Source organism: Rhincodon typus, chromosome 21 (assembly GCF_021869965.1).
Source record: "Rhincodon typus isolate 14 chromosome 21, sRhiTyp1.1, whole genome shotgun sequence".
Lineage (NCBI taxonomy): Eukaryota > Metazoa > Chordata > Chondrichthyes > Orectolobiformes > Rhincodontidae > Rhincodon > Rhincodon typus.
In genome coordinates, this window is record NC_063352.1 from 7097505 (window position 1) to 7117949 (window position 20445).

Genomic DNA, 20445 nt, shown 5'->3' on the forward strand with positions numbered 1-20445 from the left:
TGTGTGTGCGTGTCTGTGCGTGTGTGTGTGTGCGTGTGTGTGTGCGCGTGTGCGTGTGTGTGCGTGCGCGTGTGTGTGTGCGTGTGTGTGTGTGCATGTGTGTGTGTGCATGTGTGTGTGTGTGTGTCTGTGTGTGCGTGTGTGCGTGTGTGTGCGTGTGCGTGTGTGTGCGTGTGTGTCTGTGTGTGTGTGCGTGTGCATATGTGTGTGTGTGCGTGTGTGTGTGCGCGTGTGTGTACGTGTGTGTGTGCGTGTGTGTCTGTGTGTGTCTGCGTGTGCATATGTGTGTGTGTGCGTGTGCACGTGTGTGTGTGCGTGTCTGTGCGTGTGCGTGCGTGTGTGTGTGTGTGTGTGTGTCTGTGCGTGTGTGTGTGTGTGTGTGTGTCTGTGCCTGTGTGTGTGTGTGTGTCTGTGCATGTGTGTGTGTGTGTGTTTCGCAGTTTGGAGGTCTTGTGGAGGAGGGGATGAATCTCACAATCTGCACTTGTAGTGCAATTTGACTCTGTGAGGGCATTATTCACAATTTTCAATTACAGATCATTGAAAATTTAATGCGACTGACTTTAACGTAGTTAAGTTTTGTTTAAAAAAATGTCATGATTTGTCTCTATGTTTATTAATGTGCCTGTTTGAAAACTACTCTTTACACTAGCTTTTACTTTTGCTTTGCAATTGAATTACACATTTTGTACACTTTGCTGTCTGGTCTGATCTTCAATGTTGAATATCGCTGGAGTTTGTGCAAAGCAGAGAGAGAGAGAGAGAGAGTTACCAATAAGTGGAGCTGCAATTCAGTGCCACTTCGGTGGTGACACATATTTCAATGATCATAAAGCACTTTAGAATGTCCTGAGGCCATGAACAGTGTTATTAATGCAATTTTTAAAAATGAAAACTTCAAAAACCATGTCTGCTCAACTCAGATCCAAGAAAGCACTGCAAACAAATAATAATACCTTGTTTGCATGCCAATGTAGAAAAGACAGCAAGATTCCTGTCTTCCTCCTGGTTTTACCATTTTAGTGACTGAATGTTTAATAATTATTAAACTGTTTATTAGATTAATTGCTATTCTCCTGATTAAAGCGGTAGTGGATGGTTTAGCTATGCAGTGCTATGACTGTAGCTTGTCATAATGATTTGTGTTTCTAAGCTAGCCTAAAACTAGCTTTTCGACAATGTTGGGCTGAGGAAGAGTGGCACAACATAATTTGTGGATGTTCTCTGCAAAATTAATGTAAATCATCAATAATGGACACAGATTGACTGAATAGCCCTAAGAACAGACAAGAAGAGAGAAATTTATATCCAAATCCCTCTCTTAGATTAATCAGCACTTCACCAGGCATTTAAATCATTCAATTTCCACAACGGGGTTTTATTTCAATGAGGTTCATGAAACTGCTCTCTCTGCAGAAAAGTAGATTTACAGATGATTGAGGTTACAAGGACTCGGCAACACAGTGTAAAGTGTGGCAAACACGATACAACAGTAATGATTAGAATAATATAGCAGCACCATATAAATGGATTAAATACAGTGGCTCATTCCTTAATTCCTGAATATTAAAGTTAGATCAATTGTAGATGTTGGAGTACTTGATTTATTTCACTCTCATTATTGTCACTATCTGAACAAAAATAACAGGCAATGAAAAAATCAGAATAGTGTAAGTGCTGGAATAAACCTCAGTAGATTGGCCGGCATCATTGTAGTGTGAGAAGCAGAGTTAAAACTTCAGAGCTGTGACCTCTTATGGGGACTGGGAAATGTTAGAGGTATAACAGGGGTTTTGAGCAAGGGGTGGTTGGGACAAGGACAATAAACTGGGTGACAGGGTAGAATTCAGGAGAGATCTAATGATAGAAAAGTTAGCTTTCTGGGGCCAAAGGGAATGGAGATGCTGCAAGAAAAGAAACAAAAGAAGTGATGAGAACAAATGCACTGCTGAGTGAGAGAGACATAAAATTAAGCAAAGGAAAGGAAATAAACTGGGGATTTGAAATTGTGGTGTGAAATTGTTGAACCCAATGTTGAGTCTAAAAGGCTGCAGAATGTCTATTTGAAAAAAAAAAGTGCTGTTCCTGAAGCTTATATTCAGTCTCACTGGAACAGTGTAGAGGGCTAAGGACAGAGATTTTAAGTTGAGGGCATGGTGAGGGCATTAGTAAATAGGACACCAAGAGTTGAGAGTCATACTTCAGACAGAATGGAAGTTTTCCGCAAAGCAGTCACTCCCATCTGAATTTGCTTTCTCCGCATCTTGAGCAGAAAACACAATAGACCATTGAAAGAACTACAAATGAAACATTGTTTCACCTGGATGGAGTGTTTTGGGGCCTCAGATATTGAAGAGAGATGGCGAAGGTGACAAGGCAGTCCAGTGAAATTTCTGCCAGTTCTGGTGCCATTAAGATATTTCATTCCTGCAGAAAGTGGGAATATAGAACTACTGGTGATTTAAGTGGGATCCATGAAATGCTGGCTACCTGACAGAGGTAACCCCAGCAATAGCAGCCAAACTCTCCACGTTTAACCCCCATGAATTGGTGTTTCCATTTATCTACTTCTCCCAATTTTTCTCTCCACCTCCTACTCTTCCACCTGCTTCATGGAAATCACCCCCATCCCCACCAACACTGAGAATTCTGTCAGAGTCCAGGCTGCCCAGGATCAGGCAAGTGACTATGAGCTGTTCAGACAGTCGCTGTGTGAGGGTGAGATGTTTCAGACAGTCACTGTGTGAGTGTGAAATGTTTCAGACAGTAGGTGTGTGAGTGTGAGCTGTTCAGACAGTAGTTGTGTGTTCTAGCCTGGGACCTGATTTTAGCACTGGCCAGTTTCAAGGGCTCAGGGTTAGTAATTAATCAGCTGTTGCAGAGATCAGGCTCAGGGTATTTGAACTCCCATGCCTCAATGAAATAATGCTCGCTTACTTTCTGTCTGTCTGGACCAAGAAGTTGATCAGTAATGGTGGAAAATCCCCTCCTGAGACAAGTCAGATGACGAGATGGGCTGCTGGGGCAATCCTTGAGACGATCTGCAATCGGGGAGATTGAGGCAGCTCTGTTGCTCAGAAGAGTGAGCTTTACAGGCGTGCCCTGATTACAATTCATTGGGAGCGAATGTGTAGGTTTAAGCAAGGAAACTGGCAACTTTGGTTATCTTCTCCGTTGAGCAGGTTAAAATCAGGAGTTGCCAGCTCCTGGGCATCTAAGTAACCTGACAATTGTAACGTGCCACTAACCCGGCAGGCAGGCAAAAGCAAGGGTGGTTGCTTGAACTGAATTCTAACACTGATCTGTGGCAACAAATAAAATTGCACCTATTTGTACTTTTGTTTTACTTTCTTCAAAATGTTGACAGTTCTGTGACATTGCCTGAGTTGTGCCACGGATTGATCCAGCAGACGGAACATTTATCGCAAAGTGGAGATGAACTTTTGCTTTTATTCAATTAATGATTGACCCTGTATCGGGATGAAGGCCAGTTGCCTGACAGAACCATTAAATTAAAACTGCCTGTTTCTCACTCATGAATATTTTCCATCCCATGATGTAATCAAGTTTTGAACTTTAGTGACCTGTAGCTGGGCTGATTAATTAACTCTTTCATCTTTTTAACAAGCAGAGGTGTCTGGTTTTGGACCAAGGTAAGCACATGACAAGTGTAACTTTTATACCCCTTGGCTAGAGGTGTTGACTAAGCTTAGGTTTGTTCTTAATAAAATAATTCATGGGATGAGGGCATCACCGGCTAGATCAGTGTTTATTGCCCATCCTTATTTTCCCAAAGGACAGCTAAGAGTTAACCACATTGCTGTCTGGTGTCACATGTGGGCCAGACCAGGTAATGATGCAGTTCCCTTTCCCGAAGGATATTAATGAATCAGATGAATTCTTTCCCCATCCCTCCTCAACAATTGTTTCATCGTCATCATTAAACATTTAATGCCAGAATTTTTTTTTGTTGCTACATTCTTAATTCAGAGACCCAGGTAATGTTCTGGGGGCCTGGTCTTTGACTTCCACCAGATGGTGGAATTTGCCTTCAATTTAAAAAATCTGTCATTAGCAACCCATCCGGTTTACTTTCCCTATAGGGAAGGGAAACTGCTGGACTATGTGTGACTCCAGACCCACAGCATGTGGTTGACCCTAAACCCCAGATTGTAAATGTTGGCTCAGCCAGTGACGCCCACATCCCATGAGTGAATTTAAGATAACTGTGAGATTGTTTTAAAAACTGAAATAACTGCACAGAGGCTGGTATCCCGTCACCAAGTTACCCTTTATTTACACATGCACGGTACATGGGCTCTGACCAGGCTGCTGAGAGCCAGACCCTAGAATTTGGAGACTGTCTGAATCTCCTGTTTATATCTGTCAGCCAGGACTCCCTGACTGGCAGAGGTTAACAAGCCCAATCAAGAATCTCATAGTATGAGATCCACCTGACCCTCATTCCAATCACTACAGGAACTCAACATATTCACTAATGCCCTTAATGGACCAGCATGTGCAATCCTTCCCGGTTGGACTCATAACAGTGAAATGACCTAGCAAACCAGAAGTTTGTTGAGAGCTCGTATACTTTCATGTTCCATCCACCATCAGGACAAATGAGGCGTGGCCTACAAATGATGATTGCATCATGCTGGAAATTCACTCTCTGTTTCTTTATCGGTCCCATCTTAATGTCGGTTTTAATTTGTTGAAAATTAAAGCGCAATACTACCCATTAAAAGAACATCAGAAAATATTGTCATTGAAGACAGGAGTAGTTTACATGCTGGATAACTGCTAATTAAAAAGTCACTATCTTTCATCAGCCTTAATTTAATACCATGAAAATCCAAACCTAGTGCCCCACTCAGCTATCCTTGTCTATTTACCTGGGACAAGCTGTTTTTGGAGCCAGGATTATGAGGTACCAATGGGGGAACTTTAGATTATCAGCCCTCCTAATTAACAGAGAGTGTCCCAGAATTGATGACTGATCTCTTGGGTATTGCTGTTGCAGAACCAGGACTAACCCGCATTGCACTTGGGTGCCTTCATGCATCCATAGCCTCTAGTCTCAATGTAAGGCCCTGCACCATCCTGTCCATGTCCCTGATACAGAAGCCACTGGCTATCTTCATTTATTAGCCAGAAGCCACTAAAATTATATCATAGCTATGCTTCCCATTACAGTAATTTTGTCACAAATGTAGCTGGCCATGCTATTGGTTGTTATGAGCAGTGGGACCACAAGGAAATTCCCAATTCCTTTCTATTGTTTAGTATTCTAACAATTTCAAGAGAAAAACTCTTCTTGTCTCCTGTCTAACTAGTCTGCGAGCTTCTGCAACAGTGCGCCTTGTATGTGGCACCCATTGTTATCACTGTGGTGGTAGACGGAGTGAATATGTAAGGTAGTGTATGGCTGTCATTTTGCCTGGACGGTGTCAAGCTTCTTAAGTGTTGTTGGAGTCGCAATGATCTAGGCAAGTGAACAGTTTTCCATCACACTCCCAGGTTGTACCTTGTAGATGTTCTGTCTGTAGAAATCCCAGTGTCTGACCTGCTGTTCTAGCTACACACGCAGTTTGGTGTGGGATGTTACTCATTTAGTGGGTTTTCCACTGCTTGGAGTAATTCCCTCAATAACGTCCTACCCCTATCACCAGTTGACATCCTCGCACAGTGGCTCAGTAGTTAGCACTGCAGCCTCACAACGCCAGGGACCCCGGTTTAATTCCACTCTTGGGTGGATGTGTGGCGTTTGCACATTCTCCCCGTGTCTGCGTGTGCTTCGTCTGGGTGCTCCTGTTTCCTCCTATAGTCCAAGGATGTGCAGGTTAGGTGGATTGGCCATGCTAAATTGCCCCATAGTGCCCAGGGATGTGCAGGGTAGGTGGATTCTCCATGGGAAATGGAGGGCTACGAGGATAGGTTAGGGGGTTGGGTCTGGGTGGGACGGTCTTCGGAGGGTTGGTGTGGACTCAAAGAGCCAAATGGCCTGCTTCCACACCATAGGGGTTCTTTGATTCCAGACAGGAAAGTTCAATGAAAATGTTGCCACTTTGTGCTCTCCACTGTACGACAAATTAACAGAGGACTTGCATTATTAGACCTTACGTACAGTGGGACTGAAATAGATCATTCTTGAGACCTTTCTTTGCACTAGATTTTTAAACATTATCTCATGAAGACTATAGCCTTTCAGCATGCTATCAGCAACATAATTGTCATTCACCAAAACTCCACAAAGTTATTGATCTTTTTTGGAATTGATTGGTGCAGACTAATAATACAGTAATGACAATTCTCCTTTTCACTCCATGGAAGCCTCTTCTGTAAGGATACCTGTTTTTAGCAAGTTATCTCAGAACAAGTGGTGGTGAATACTTTCCTGAAATGTGTGAAATGAAATCAGTAGACAATGCAACCATAATCTCACTGATTGGAACAGCTGGACATGTCTTGCTAGAGCAGTACAGTCATTTTATTGCTTTTATTAAATTGTGGATCTGCCCTTGAGCGTTCATTACCTCTATCACAGCTGGCTAACAAATCTTAGTATAAACTGAAATTAAAAATAATAAGAACGGGCTGTGATTGATCTGTGAATACAGTGACAATATTTGCATCATTTAAGTACATACTTGGTAATTGTCCCTCCTTGCTCAGAACAATAAGTACATTCTGTAAGTAGAGGCTAAATGCTAGAGGCTTCTAGTATGAACAGTTAATGGATATCAACTGGAGCACATCTTAGTATGAAATAAGGAAGAGAAAAATAAAGATCCACAATGAATTTCCGATAGATCGGAAACATCCAGTTGAGTTTGGGTATGATGTCGTTGTATTGATTGACCACCATTAGAAGTCTAGTGCTCATAGGGTGTCTCATTCTCTCAAAACACAGAATTGTTGGCATTGATAATGATGTAAACATCCATAAATATTAGATTAAGTAGGATAAGCAACCACAGCTCGAGTAATTTGAAGCAATTCAGGTAGATCTTGCTTTTGAGCGACAGTCAATAGAAATAAAAATCAGGAGAGATGGGAAATGTGCTGCAGACTTGCAATCACTTCTCTTACATTATTAAGTAATCAAGGACTCCTTTACTAAGTGAGCAGAGCCCTAGTGATCACAAGCTGTTGACTGATGAGAAATTCACTGCAAGAATACTAGCCTCAAACACATATTAGCCTCTGGGTAGATTCCCAAGTTTGGAATGCTAGGGGACTGTAAACATCCAAAAATAAGAATGGTCACCAGGGAATCGGGCATAACATATATGCTTGCCATCAGGGGAGCCTGGTGTAAGTTTAAGACCACAGAAAATCAGGTGCAGCATCAGTGAAGGCAGTACAGGCACGAGAGGAAGGGGTAGATAGAGTGATGGGGGGGGGTGAAGGGGGGGGGTGGGAGGAAGAACAAGACCAGTAGGGGGTGCAGGTCAAGGTGTAGACAGTTATGCAGATAAGAATTCCTCGCATGAAACAAATTTGTGTAAGAAGTGGGTTGGAAGTCAGGAATGTCGATGTTTGGGAATGTCACCAGCTTAAATCCGTAGTTAATGAGGATATGGAAGCTGGGTCCTGACTTGAACAGGTCACAAAATTGAATAGTTGGTGAAGCATAGATACCTTGAGCGCTCCCTGCTATACTGGGCATGATTCCTGGCTGATTGAATTCATGCAGGGAAATTCCATGAATCTAATTACTTCCATATTATTCTGTTTTTGTGTGTTACAGGCTCCCTGACTGTTTCTGTCACTGACATGCGGGCACCTGTGGTTGGAGCCTCTGGCGGTGTCTACGCTCTCTGTTCTGCACACTTGGCCAATGTTGTCATGGTAATTGTTCAGTTTGTCTTTCCAAATGTAATTAAACCAAAAACAGTGCAAATAAACCACAGCAGCATTGAGCTATATGGAAGATCAAGTGGTATGCTGTCTTGCAGCATGTGATTTTCTCTTGGCAAAGTACAGATCCCAAATTTTATAGTGTGCCTATATTAGAGCAGCCACACATAGCCCTACAGTGAATTCCCAACTTCTGCCAGGTTGCCAGAGAAAGGCAGGGCTGAAACATGCTATTACAGCTGTTTACGGTGTTATTGTCCCAAGTGAGGAGCAGTTTAGACCATTTTGAAAATTGAAAAGTAATCTCTTGAGTTACAAAATTCAGGAGTACATTTGTCTATCTTTCATTAGGTTCTATCTTACTCCTTTCCTGACCAGGACAATGGAGCAAGCAATATTTCTGCTGGTAACAAGCTACAAGGGGCCCACTGGAAGGTGTGAGTTTGTTCACTTTTCCAGGTTGTCTTGTGCACATACAGGCACTGGGTTGAAGCTCCCATTTTGCTACTGATTAAAATCCAATTCCTGGCATGTCTCATCATCCAGAGGAAGTGGGCAGGGGGAAGTCACAAAATCATACAGTACAGAAGAGGCCATTCAGTCTATCCAGCCAAAACAGCGCTAAATCTACCCTGGTCCCACTTTCCGACACTAGGCTGATAGCCTTGTATGTTATGACATTTCAAGTGCTCATCCAAGTACTTTATAATGGTTGTGAGGTAGTTAAAAACTGGAGCTGGTTGTCTTCCTCACTCCATCCCCACTTTACTCTGGCTAACTAAACTTTGTCAGAAATCACACGACACCAGGTTATAGTCCAACAGGTTTATTTGAAAACACAAGCTTTTGGAGCCTCGATCCTTCTTCAGGTGTTAGTGAGAGAGACATCAGGTGCAGAATTTATAAGTAAAAGATCAAAGGGTCACACCACTGATCAGGATGTATTAAACAAACCTGAGATGCTGTTAAGTCTTCAATCAGTTAGAAGTTATAGTCCAATAGGTTTATTTGAAAACACAAGCTTTTGTAGCCTCGCTACTTCCTCAGGTGTTAGTGAGTCCACCACAGTCCTGGCACCTCCACACCGTCACTAAACTTTTAAATAGATAATTCATCATATCCTTTTGTTTTATATGAGGTATGAGTGGAGCAGAAGACAGTGAGAGCCATACAGAAATGAATTTTATGAAATATTGTGTTTTAAATGTCTAATTTTGTTAATGCTAGATTAATGTTCCAGTTGTAAGCTTGTTAATGTTGTTTGAGTGGTCTCATTTCTGTAATATCAATTTTATTTCCATTACTGGGGTGGCTCGGTGGTTAGCACAGCTGCCTCACAGCGCCAGGGACCTAGGTTCAATTCCAGGCTTGGGAGACTCTCAATGTCGTGTTTGCACATTCTCCCCATGTCTGCACGGGTTTCCTCTGGGTGCTCCCGTTTTCTCCCACAGTCCAAATATATATGCAGGTTAGGTGGATTGGCCATGCTAAATTGTCCATATTGTCGAAGGTGTGTAGGGTAGGTGGGTTAGCCAAGGTAAATGCAGGGTTATGGGTAGGGGTTGGATCTGGGTGGGATGCTCTTCAGGGGTTTGGTGTAGACTTGATGGGCTGAATGGCCTGCTTCCACACTGTAGGGATTCTATAATACTGCTTTCTGTGAGTTGTTATCCTGCACCTCTGCACCACAAGTGTCCCCACTTTGAATACATAACAGTTTAAGATCAGATGCACCTTCTTTACAATTGTTGACTTGAGGTAAGCTTGTGGAGCAGTGATAGGTGTCCCTATCTCTGAGCCAGGAGACCTATGTTGAAGTCCCGCCTCCTCCAGAGGGGTTGATTGAAAATACATAAGCTTGCTTATCCACTGCAGGGCCTCAGCATGTTGGTGCCATCTGGTGGTTGAAGCTTGAACAAAGATTTTGCCGAAAGCCTGTGGTCCCCTGTTTTGATCTGTTGAGATGAAATGAAGTGACAGCTCCAGCACCTGGATTTAGGCACATGGTGTGACCATCAAAGTTCCATAAAAAGCTCCATGGTTCTATTTTATTCAAAAGAATTAAATTCAATTGTCTTATTTAAAGAAGTTTAACATTGCTGACTCTTTTGTTGCCATTGCTGATAAATATGAAAAATGAAACTTTTGCATTTTAAAAGGAGTGGGTTGATAATCAATTTTGTAACATCAAAAAGTTATCAGTTCACCAAACACATCAGGAAGTTATGCTGTAGAACACCCAGGTCTCCTTGCACCATCCCCTTCCCTAATTTAAATGGTGATATGTTCTGAGGAAGTGTCATTGGCCCCAAAACATTAACTAATTTTTCCCACAAATGCAGCCAGACCTACTGAGCTTTTCCAGCAATTTCTGTTTTTGTTGTCGGATGGTGATAGGTTGGGGAAGGGGGAGGTATAACAAGACATGGGTGTCTTTGTACACAAGTTGCTGAAAGTAAACTTGCAGATGCAGCAGGAGGCGAAGAAGGCAAGTAGTATGTGGTCCTTCATAGCGAGAGGATTTGAGTACAGGAGCAGGGATGTCTTGCTGCAATTGTACTGGGCCTTAGTGAGACTACACCTGCAGTATTGTGCGCAGTTCTGGTCTCCTTATCTGAAGAATGCTATGGAGGGAGTGCAACAAAGGTTTATCGATCTGATTCCTGGGATGGTAGGACTGACATATGAGCAGCGACTGGATTGATTAGGACTATTTTCAGTAGATTTTAGAAGAAAGGGTGGTGGGGTGGGGCGGAGTCCTCATAGAAAACCTTTAAATTCCAACAGGATTTGACAGGTAAATACAGGAAGGACGTTCTCAATGATGGGTTAGTTCAGACCAGGGGTCACAGTCTAAGGATAAGGGGTTGGCATTTTAGGACAGAGATGAGGAGAAATTTCTTCAACCAGAGAGAGAGAGAGAGAGAGAGATAAACCTCTGCCACAGGACACTCAAGGGCAAAATATTATGAAGAGTTTCAAGAAGAATGCAGATATAGCTCTTAGGACTAAAAGAATGAAAGGATATGGAGAGAAAGTGGGAACAGGCAGCTGAGTTGAATGATTAGGCATGATCATATTGAATGGCACAGCAGGCTTGATGGGCAGAATGGCCTATTCCTGTTCCTATAGTCCGTTTTGCTTTGTTTCTATGTTAGAACAGCAGAATACAAACTCTTCATAGCTCTGTCTGAAACACTTCACCATGTTAGTGCGAATTTCAACCTATTGATTTTAGATATGTACATAAAGCTACAAAATATAACAATTAATGGTAAGCAAGCAAAGTTTTTGTGGTTTCCTTAACTAGTTAACATTTTTGAATGAGGTAAAAATCCATTCTAGCAGTATTCCTGTGCACTATGAAATCTGGTGCATGGAATGTTGCTTAGGTACAGGAATGGGACTCTGCTAGAGTGTTTTAAGAGATCATTCAGAACAGTTCAAGGATCACTGAACAGCAACTGAACAGTCAGTTAAGAGAGAGAGAGTCAAAGAAGGTTATTGTATGCTGGTAAAGTGCTGCTGTTAGTTGATTCCATGCAGCTGGGGGAAAGGACAGCCCATGCTCAGATCTTGAACTGTGGCAATGACTAGAGGCTGAATTGTAAAGGCAAGTGGGATAAAGTCTTGGGAGAAGCGACTGAGAAGCTGGGAGGTAAGTGATTGTTGCCAAGTGTGGCTGAGGAGCTACGATCATGCCTGTATTTAGACACTAGAGTACAGCCTGGCCCAAATACAGGATGCAGTCTCAGAGGTTAGCTCAGGTAGGAAAGAATACCAATAAAACAGGGCCTGGGAGCTCAGGAAAATTCAGGGGAAGCACCAGCTTAGTGAAACCAGCTGTTTACTAGAAAGCTAAAATCGTGCTGGTAATTGGGCATGCAAGCAATCTCAGGAGAAGGGATTGAACTACACAGATGTGAGCAGTCTTTGAGGCAGTCAATGACAGAATGGCTTTTGAGGGAATTCTGAGGCTAGATCCTCAAAACTGAAGATTTGGAATCTCTTGTAAAGGAGAGATTAGTATCTCAGTTAGTTGCTGAGAAATCCATGGGATCTGTGCTGTGTTGGGTATTCAACCAGTGTTGAGCAGACCAAGGTTCAACCATCTTAACTGTTTCGCCAATGGCACTTCCTCCATCATAAGGTCAGATTTGGGTATATTTGCTGATGATTACACAATGTTTGGCACTATTCACGCCTTCTAAAGATACTGAAGCAGTTCATTTCCAATTGCAACAAGACCTGAACAATACTCAGATCTGGGTTGATAAATAACAAGTAATGTACATGCTATGCAAGTGCCAGGTGATGACCATTTCCAACACGAGAGAATCTAACTATCACCCCTTGACATTCAACGGCATTACTATTGCTGAGACCCCACTATCAACATTCTGGAGCTTACCATTGACCAGAAACTGAACTGGACTAGCCATTTGGGGCAGCATGGTGGCTCAGTGGTGTCTTGCAGTGCTAGGGACTTGAGTTCAATTCCACACTCGGGCAACTGTAGTTTGAATGCCCTCCCTGCGTGAGTGGGTTACTTCCCACAGTCAAAAGACTTTTTTCACTGGAGCATAAGAGGTTGTGCTTATAGAGATTTATAAAATCATGAGGGGCATAGATAAGGTGAATGGCAGATGTCTTTTCCCTTGGGTGGGGAATTTCAAGACTAGGGGGCATATTTTTAAGTTGAGAGCAGAAAGATTTTAAAAAGGACATGAGGGGCAACTTATTTTCCCAGAGTTCATGTGTGGAGTGAAATTTCAGAGCAAGAGGTGGATGCGGGTACAGTTACAATGGTTAAAAGATGTTTAGATAAGTACATGAATAAAAAATGTTTGGAGGGATATAGGCTAAGGACAGGCAGGTGAGACTAGTTTAGTTTGGAATAATGTTTGGCATGGACAGGTTTGACCAAAGGTCTGTATGATTCTATTGCAGGTTATGTGGATTGGCCATGCTAAATTGCCCAGAGTGACCAGGGATGTGCAGGCTAGGTGGATTAGCCATGGGAAATGCAGAGTTACAGGGATAGTGTAGGAGGTGTGTCTGGATGAGTTGCTCTTTGGAAGGTCCATGTGGGCTCGATGGGCCAAATGGCCTGCTTCCACACTGTAGGATTCTATAATTCCATATAAACACTGTGGCTACAAGAGCAGATCAGAGGCTGTGAGTCCTGCAGCATGTAATTTACCTCCTGACTCCCCAAAGCATGTCCATCTACAAGGCACAAGTCAGGAGTGTGATGATATACTCCCCACTTGCCTGGATGAGTGCAACTCCAGCAACATTCAAGAAGCTCAACACTATCCAGGACAAAGCAACCCACTTAATTTGTGTGGCCTCAAACATTCACACTATCAGTAATATTCAGTGGCAGCAGTGTATATCAAGATGCTCTGCAGAAATTCATCAATCATCCTCGAAGAGCATCTTTTAAACCCAAGACTACTACCATCTAGAAGGACAAGGGCAGCATATACATGGGAACACTGCCACCTGCAAGTTCCCCTCCAAGCCACTCTCCATCCTGACTTGGAAGTATATTGCCATTCCTTCACGGTTGCTGCTTCAAAATCCTGGAATTCTCTCCCTAATGTCACAAGCAGCACATGGACCGCAGCGGTTCAAGAAGACAACTCAACATCACCTTCTCAAGGCCAATTAGGGATGTGCAATAAATGCTGGCCCAGCCAGCAACACCAATGTTGCATGAGTGAATAAAAAAATTTGTTGACCCATAGTTGCCTCATGTTAATTCCGGATATTAAAATATGTCATGTAGGTATATTGTTTTACATTTCTAACTTGTTTGGTATAGTTTTTTTTAAAAGTGGAATCTTTGGCATTTTTCTCCTGGTAAGTATCTGGAATCTCATGTTACTAGTTTAGACTTGGATGCTGTTTAAGTCTAGTTATCTTCCAGTGTATAAAATCTTAGACTTTGTCTTTACCTTAAACAAAAAGTTACGCGTCCTTATACTGATCAGATCAGAAATGTGATGGTATTGTCCAAGATTGTAACATATCAAAAATTTAGCATTAAGTTAGCATTAGATTCTCATTATGTCTTTTACCTTAAGGAATTTGCTTATATTATGGTCCACATGGAATCTGCTGTCATAATATTTTACATGCTGTACAACCTTACAACCACAATAATGAGACAGAAGCATCTTACTTGAGGTTTTAATGTTGTGTCTCATAAAAGCTAATGCATACTATTTATCATAGAGTCTCTTGTATATTTAAATAACTTTTTTTCTATAAATTTGTGTACCTTAAGTTATGAAATATTGAATTATGAAACACTGTATAATTTTCAGTTCACATTTGTCCGGATTAAACTCCGTCTGCCATTTTTCTGCCCATTGCTTCCAACTGATCTATATCCCACTGTATCCTCTGACAATTTTCCTCACTACTCACAACTCTACCAATCTTTGTATTGTCCGCAATTAGACCAGCCACATTTTCCTCCAAATCATTTAAGTAGACCAAGGACAGCAGAGGTCTCAGCTCTGATCCCTGTGGAACCACACTAGTCACAACCCTCCATTCCAAAAAGCATCCTTCCACCACTACCCTCTGTCTCCTGTGACTAAGCCAGTTCTGTATCCATCTTGCCAGCGTACTCTTGATACCAGGTGACTTTACCTTTTGTACCAGTGGAATATTTCTGTGTTTGTCTCGTAAAAAAGACAACAGGACCAAGCGCTAAACACTTGTAATGCCCAGCTAGCTCTGTCTAATAAAAAATGTAATTGATGGTGGATGGACAGAGAGGGAGAGGAGGAATTAGGCTCATTGTGAAATTGAATTGGAAGCACGCAAGTTACTGCTTGAGGAAGGGTCACCGGACCCGAAACGTTAACTCTGTTTTCTCCTTCACAGATGCTGCCAGACCTGCTGAGCTTTTCCAGCAACTTTGTTTTTGCTCCTGATTTACAGCATCCGTAGTTCTTTCGGTTTTTATTTACTGCTTATTATTACTTGCTAACAGAAATGCTAGTTGGTTCTCATTCTAATATACAATGACCAAGATTCCATGAATGAACACTGGAGAGGTCACCAACTTTCTTGGATATTAAACTGTAAATCCAGCAGCAGTTTCTGGCACAAATATAGAGATTGTTGGAGAATCTCAGCAAGTCTGACAGCACCTGTGGAGAGAGAAACAGTTAACATTTAGAGACCAGTAGGATTGGACCTCAGAACATCTGTTGACCAGACAGGCAGTTTCTTTTCGTCATTCATTGATGAAGGCATCACTGGCCAGGCCAGCATTTATTGCTCATCACTAATTGCCCAGAGGACAGTCAAGAGTCAACCACATTGCTGTGGGTCTGGAGTTACATGTGGTCCAGACCAGGTAAGGATGGCAGTTTCCTTCTCTAAAGGATATTAGTGAACGAGATGGGTTTTTCCAATGATCAACAATGGGTTCATGATCATCATTAGACTCTTAAATCCAAATTTTTTTATTGAATTTAAATTCCACCATCTGCCATTACAGGGTTTGAAGCTGGGTCCCCTGGACATTATCTGGGTCTCTGGATTAAGTCCAGCAATAATACCACCAGGCCATCACCTCCCTGCATCAGGAATCAGGAAGTTGTTATCTAATGGACCTTAATCCTTCAGAAACATTACTATAAGGGAATTCCTCATTTAAATTTATGGTTTTTAAATGCCTGAAAATTGCAACTTTAAGGAATCAGTATTAGAGCCAAAGTTGGGTTCATGCTGAAATTTTTTGTTCAGAAGATACAATGGAATGGTTGAAATACTGTACAGTATGTGTGTGGTTCTGTGTATTCCTGGCTGAAATAATTTGCAAACTAAATTAAATGACCAAATATAAAAGGATAGTAAGGTACTTCAGGATCTATTGCAGCAAAAAAAACTTTAAGACAGTATTAAATTGAGATAGTGTACATTCCCAAATATTTACATTCATAAATAAAATAACTTTTAAGTTATTAAAAAAATGCAATAAGTACAATATAAATGCAACTATCAGAAATAAGTGTTAAAATTAAGTTCACATAATGCAGTTTTAAATGACCATGACAGAAATAGACACGGGAGATTTCTTTAGACGTAAGAACAGAAGGTGGGAACAGGAGCCAGTGAGTGGTGAAGATGGTCTGAAGGCAGTGGGAACAGGGAGAAGGTGAAGGGGACAGAGGGCGGAAGCAGAAACATGGTGAAGGGTCTTGAGAGCAGGCAGGTCGCACAGGACATCTGTAGGGAAATACTTTAAACTGAAACTCACAACATTAAATGATTATACTGCCATCAATTTGTTGTTGAAGTGAAACAAGATGAAGTGAATCCATTTTAAACAGGGACTTACTGCATCAGTATATACCATGACAGGCTTGGCATTAAGATACATGAAACAGCATGCTGTTGCCATACTCATGTGATAGATATCCACAGAATTCCCCATAACAAAGTTTGAGCTTGTCCATTTGAATATAAATAATTTTTTAACGGTGCAATGACCTCTCTGATGCTGTGTGTGGAATTGCATTCCTTCAGAGTTTAATGGAGATCATGTGAAATTTTTAAAAACCGAATTATTAATGCCTCATTTTTCTTTTTCTTTCTTAATCAATCTATTTTTATTTCGCTTTCTGTATATTACTTGATATTGAACTGAATATTCTAATTTACACTTCTTGGTTCAGTCTCTGTAGGACTGAGTAAGGATGTTTCAGTCAGATTTGCGGAGTATTAATTGACTTCTGAAGGAATGAGGATCCACACTTGTAAAATTGAATTATTGGGGCCAGAGAGGTCATTTAGCACTAATTATCACACCATCAAAAAAACTCACTTACTCCTGAATGCACCAGTTCTAACTTATTTGAGTGTGGTTAGTGGGAAATTAATTGATAGTGCCTCAACGTTTTGGCCATTGCAACCATTTCAATGCCAAGTCTATTGATGGGGACTGTTATAGCACACCCTTGTGGACATACCAAGTATTTTTGCCTGCAATTTCTGGGTTTCTGTGTTGAAAGCTGCTGTCTGATTTATTTCATTATGATCTAGAACGCTGACAGCTACACTTTTACTCCTGCAAAATTCAGGTATCATCACAAACTGCAAATTTCCCAATGGAACCCAGGTGTTTGTTGTGTAAGCCCACACCACCTTACCAAGTCCATATGATACATAAAGCTCTAATGTGTGAAGCTGGCCTTATTCCACATCAGATCTTTTGTGTCCTTGAGACTTCCCAAAGTGCTACATAACTAGTTCAATAATTTTGAAAAGAGGAGTTGTTGTTTTAATGACAGGTAGAGTGGCCGATTTGTGCTGAGGAACAAGAATAAACACCAATGAGTTAGTTCCTGGATGTGTTGGCTGAGAGAGGAACATTGCCCAGGTTACTGAAAGAATTCCACTGCTCCTCTTCTGATGACACGGAAGGATCTTTTACACTAACCTGAGACCCTTGGTTTAGTCTTTCATCTGAATGCTTGCACTGACAAAAATGATCTCAACTGAGCACTAGAATACGTTCTCAAAGTCTGGACTTAGTCTTGAACCTTTAAAGGTGAAGTGTCAAAGCCAACGCTTATAGCATAACTAGGGAATAACAGCATCTAAGTATGTCACAGCATGTTGTCTATTATCTTTCAGAATTGGGCTGGAATGAGGTGCCCCTATAAACTACTTCGAATGATCTTGGCCCTTGTCTGCAGTAAGTATCTTCCTTTCAATAACTTTGCACCCTGCAGTAATTATTTACCTCCCTTCCCCAACATCACAAATTATAATTTCAATACTAATTGGACATGAAAACTCTTGAAAACATTCTACCTGTTCTGTGCAGGTTAATTACTTTACAGGAAAATTTTTAATATGTTTGCTTAATACTATCAAGCTGGGAGGCTGTGAATGTTAAATGAGCATTGTGGAGTGTAGGGCCTGTTCTGGACCTAGTATACGGTAGGTCTAAGGTTGGAAGAGCCAAGTATTTCTATTGAGTGCAGTAGATACTGCTCCTCCTTGGTGCTACATAAATAAATACAGATGTACCTTCTAGGTTCCTCTTTGGCTTGAACACCAGCTAAAATTGTGCAGTGTGCATATGGTGCATGCTTTGCACAGTTAAGTCCTAAAATAGACACTCCAGGTCCTTCGTAAATTGTCACATCCCAACGTGCATATTACAAAGATCCAACAGGCTCTCTGCGGTAGATCCTTGGGAATTAAGGCTGGCCATAAAACTAACTGAATGGGGCAGCAAGTCATAGTGTACTATGTTCAGTTGACTATCACAAACCACCCTGTTGTCTTTGGATGAGATACCTCAAAATGTCCATGGTTTTTCCCTTTCCAGCAAGCTTGACAAAGTCAACCTTTTGTTAACATATATTCTGATGAAGGTATAGGATTGCAAAGTGGAAACAACATCCCATTCACTCCCACTGTACAGAGCCTCAAATTATCAGATGTTACCTCCAACAAACCAAAGAGTTTCCTGTCCATTTCAGTTAACATTCCAAGGTGCCAAACCTTTTTATATGCAGAGGGTTGGAATAATGTAATTCATGTTTCATCTGGAAATTTATAAAATAGAAGGACAACGTTGCAGTTTAGACCATAAGGTGTAGGAGCAGAAGTAGGTCATTCAGTCCATTGAGTCAACTCCAGTGTTTAGTGAGATCATGGCTGATGTGATTATCCTCAACCCCATTTTCCTGCCTTTTCCCCCTATCCCTTGATTCCCCTACTGAATAAAAATCTATGTCAGCCTTAAAAATACTTATCGACTCAACCTCAACAGCCCTCTGGAGTAAAGAATACCACCTTCTGTGAGAAAAAGTCCTCCTCATCTCTATTTTAAATGGGCAATACCTTATTCTGAAATTATGCCCTCTTGTACCAGACTCTCCCACAAGGGGAAACAACCTCTCTGCATCTACCCTGTCAAACCTCTAATAGCATTGTATGTTTCAATAAGGTCGCCTCTCGTTCTTCTACATTACAATGAGTACAGACCCAACCTACTCAAACTCTCCTCATATGAAATTCCTTCCAGAACTTAATCAACCGAGTTTAGAAACACAGAAATATAGAAAGTAGGAGTAGGGGCAGGCCACTCACTCAATGAGCCCATTTCACCATTCAATATGGTTACAAGTGATCATCCAGCTCAGTCCCCTAATCCTGTTTTCTCCCCGTATCCTTTGATCCATTTAGCCCTAGGAACTGTATCTATCTTTTTCTTGAAAATTTTCAATGTTTTGGTCTCAACTGCTTTCTGTGGCTTAGAATTCCACAGGCTCACCCCTCTCTGGATGAAGAAATTTCTCCTCATCTCAGTCCTAAGATACCAACCCCTTATCCTTAGACTGCGACCCCTAGATCTGGACTGCCCAGTCGTTGAGTACATCCTTCCTCCTTTTACACTGTCTAGTCCTTGTAGAATGCAATAGATTTCTATGAGATCGCGCCACCCACCCCACCATTCTTCAAAACTCTAGACTGTCCAGCTGTTTTGTTCCATGTTTTGAAATTTTAAATTTGCATTCTGTTTCATTTTGGCAGTGAGCTCTGAGGTTGGTCGTGCTGTATGGCTCCGTTTCTCCCCTCCACTTCCTTCTTCTGGTCCCCAGCCCAGCTTCATGGCACATCTGGCTGGTGCAGTGGTGGGAATCAGTATGGGACTCATCATCCTGCGCAGCTATGAGGAGAATCTCCACCAGCAGTGTGCCTGGTGGGTCATGGTCTTCTCGTACGCCATCTTTGTTGTGTTCGCAATTTTCTGGAACATTTTTGCATATGACCTCCTGGGTGTGCAGATCCCACCCCCGCCGTAGGTAACCACACCTCGGCTTTGGAATCTGTCCCAACAGAGAGGTTTATTTGGCTGTGGAACCTCTTTGTGAATGAAGAAACATGAAGTGGACCTTCAACAAGCAACTGTTAAAACTGACCTTTTGACTACCGATTTTTATCATCATTGTGATTGGCAGGATTTGTATCTCAATGACTAGACAATGAATAATCACCACACCAGTGGTAGACATCACTTGCAAATTTTTGGGATTTTGAGAGTATAGATGGAAGATTGAATTTTATTCTGGTGGAACCAGCTGTTGTGGAAGTCTAACACAATATGTGGAGCTTCTGTTTAACCTGCTATGTGGAGGGTATATTCAATCCCTGTAGGAATGCATCCTACTTCCCTAAACCAAGAGAATTTAAGTGCAGGTTGGAACATGCCAAGGCTTAAGAACCAGGTATACTCAGGAATACAGCCAGAGTGTTAGCAGCTCAACTCATTTAGAGGTTACAAGCACCCAGCACTGGTAAGCTACCTGCTACTTGTCTATCTTGGATCATCCTTATCTGATAAGATGGTGAAAACAGGAATAGGTTAGAAAGCCCAAATTTAAAACACATATAAAACTCATTTTACTAGCTCTGCATTTTCTCAAGAACCTCACTGTATTTTGTGTACATTTCATCAAATGGGATGTGAAGATATATTGAAAAAAATTTGTGACAAGAATTATATTGTGAACAATGACCTACACCATACTTCCT

At 41.6% G+C, this 20445-nt stretch overlaps 1 protein-coding gene across 2 annotated transcripts in view; it reads left to right on the forward strand.

Annotated features, from left to right (window-relative positions):
• rhbdl1 (rhomboid, veinlet-like 1 (Drosophila)) overlaps positions 1-20445 on the forward strand; it is a 219309-nt gene extending 198864 nt beyond the window's left edge. For both annotated transcript variants that reach the window (XM_048609520.1, XM_048609521.1), the window contains 3 exons: positions 7754-7854; positions 17530-17590; positions 19444-20445. In XM_048609520.1, coding sequence (XP_048465477.1) covers positions 7754-7854; positions 17530-17590; positions 19444-19715 — 434 coding nt within the window. In that variant the 3' untranslated portion in view covers positions 19716-20445. The remainder of the gene's footprint in view (positions 1-7753; positions 7855-17529; positions 17591-19443) is intronic.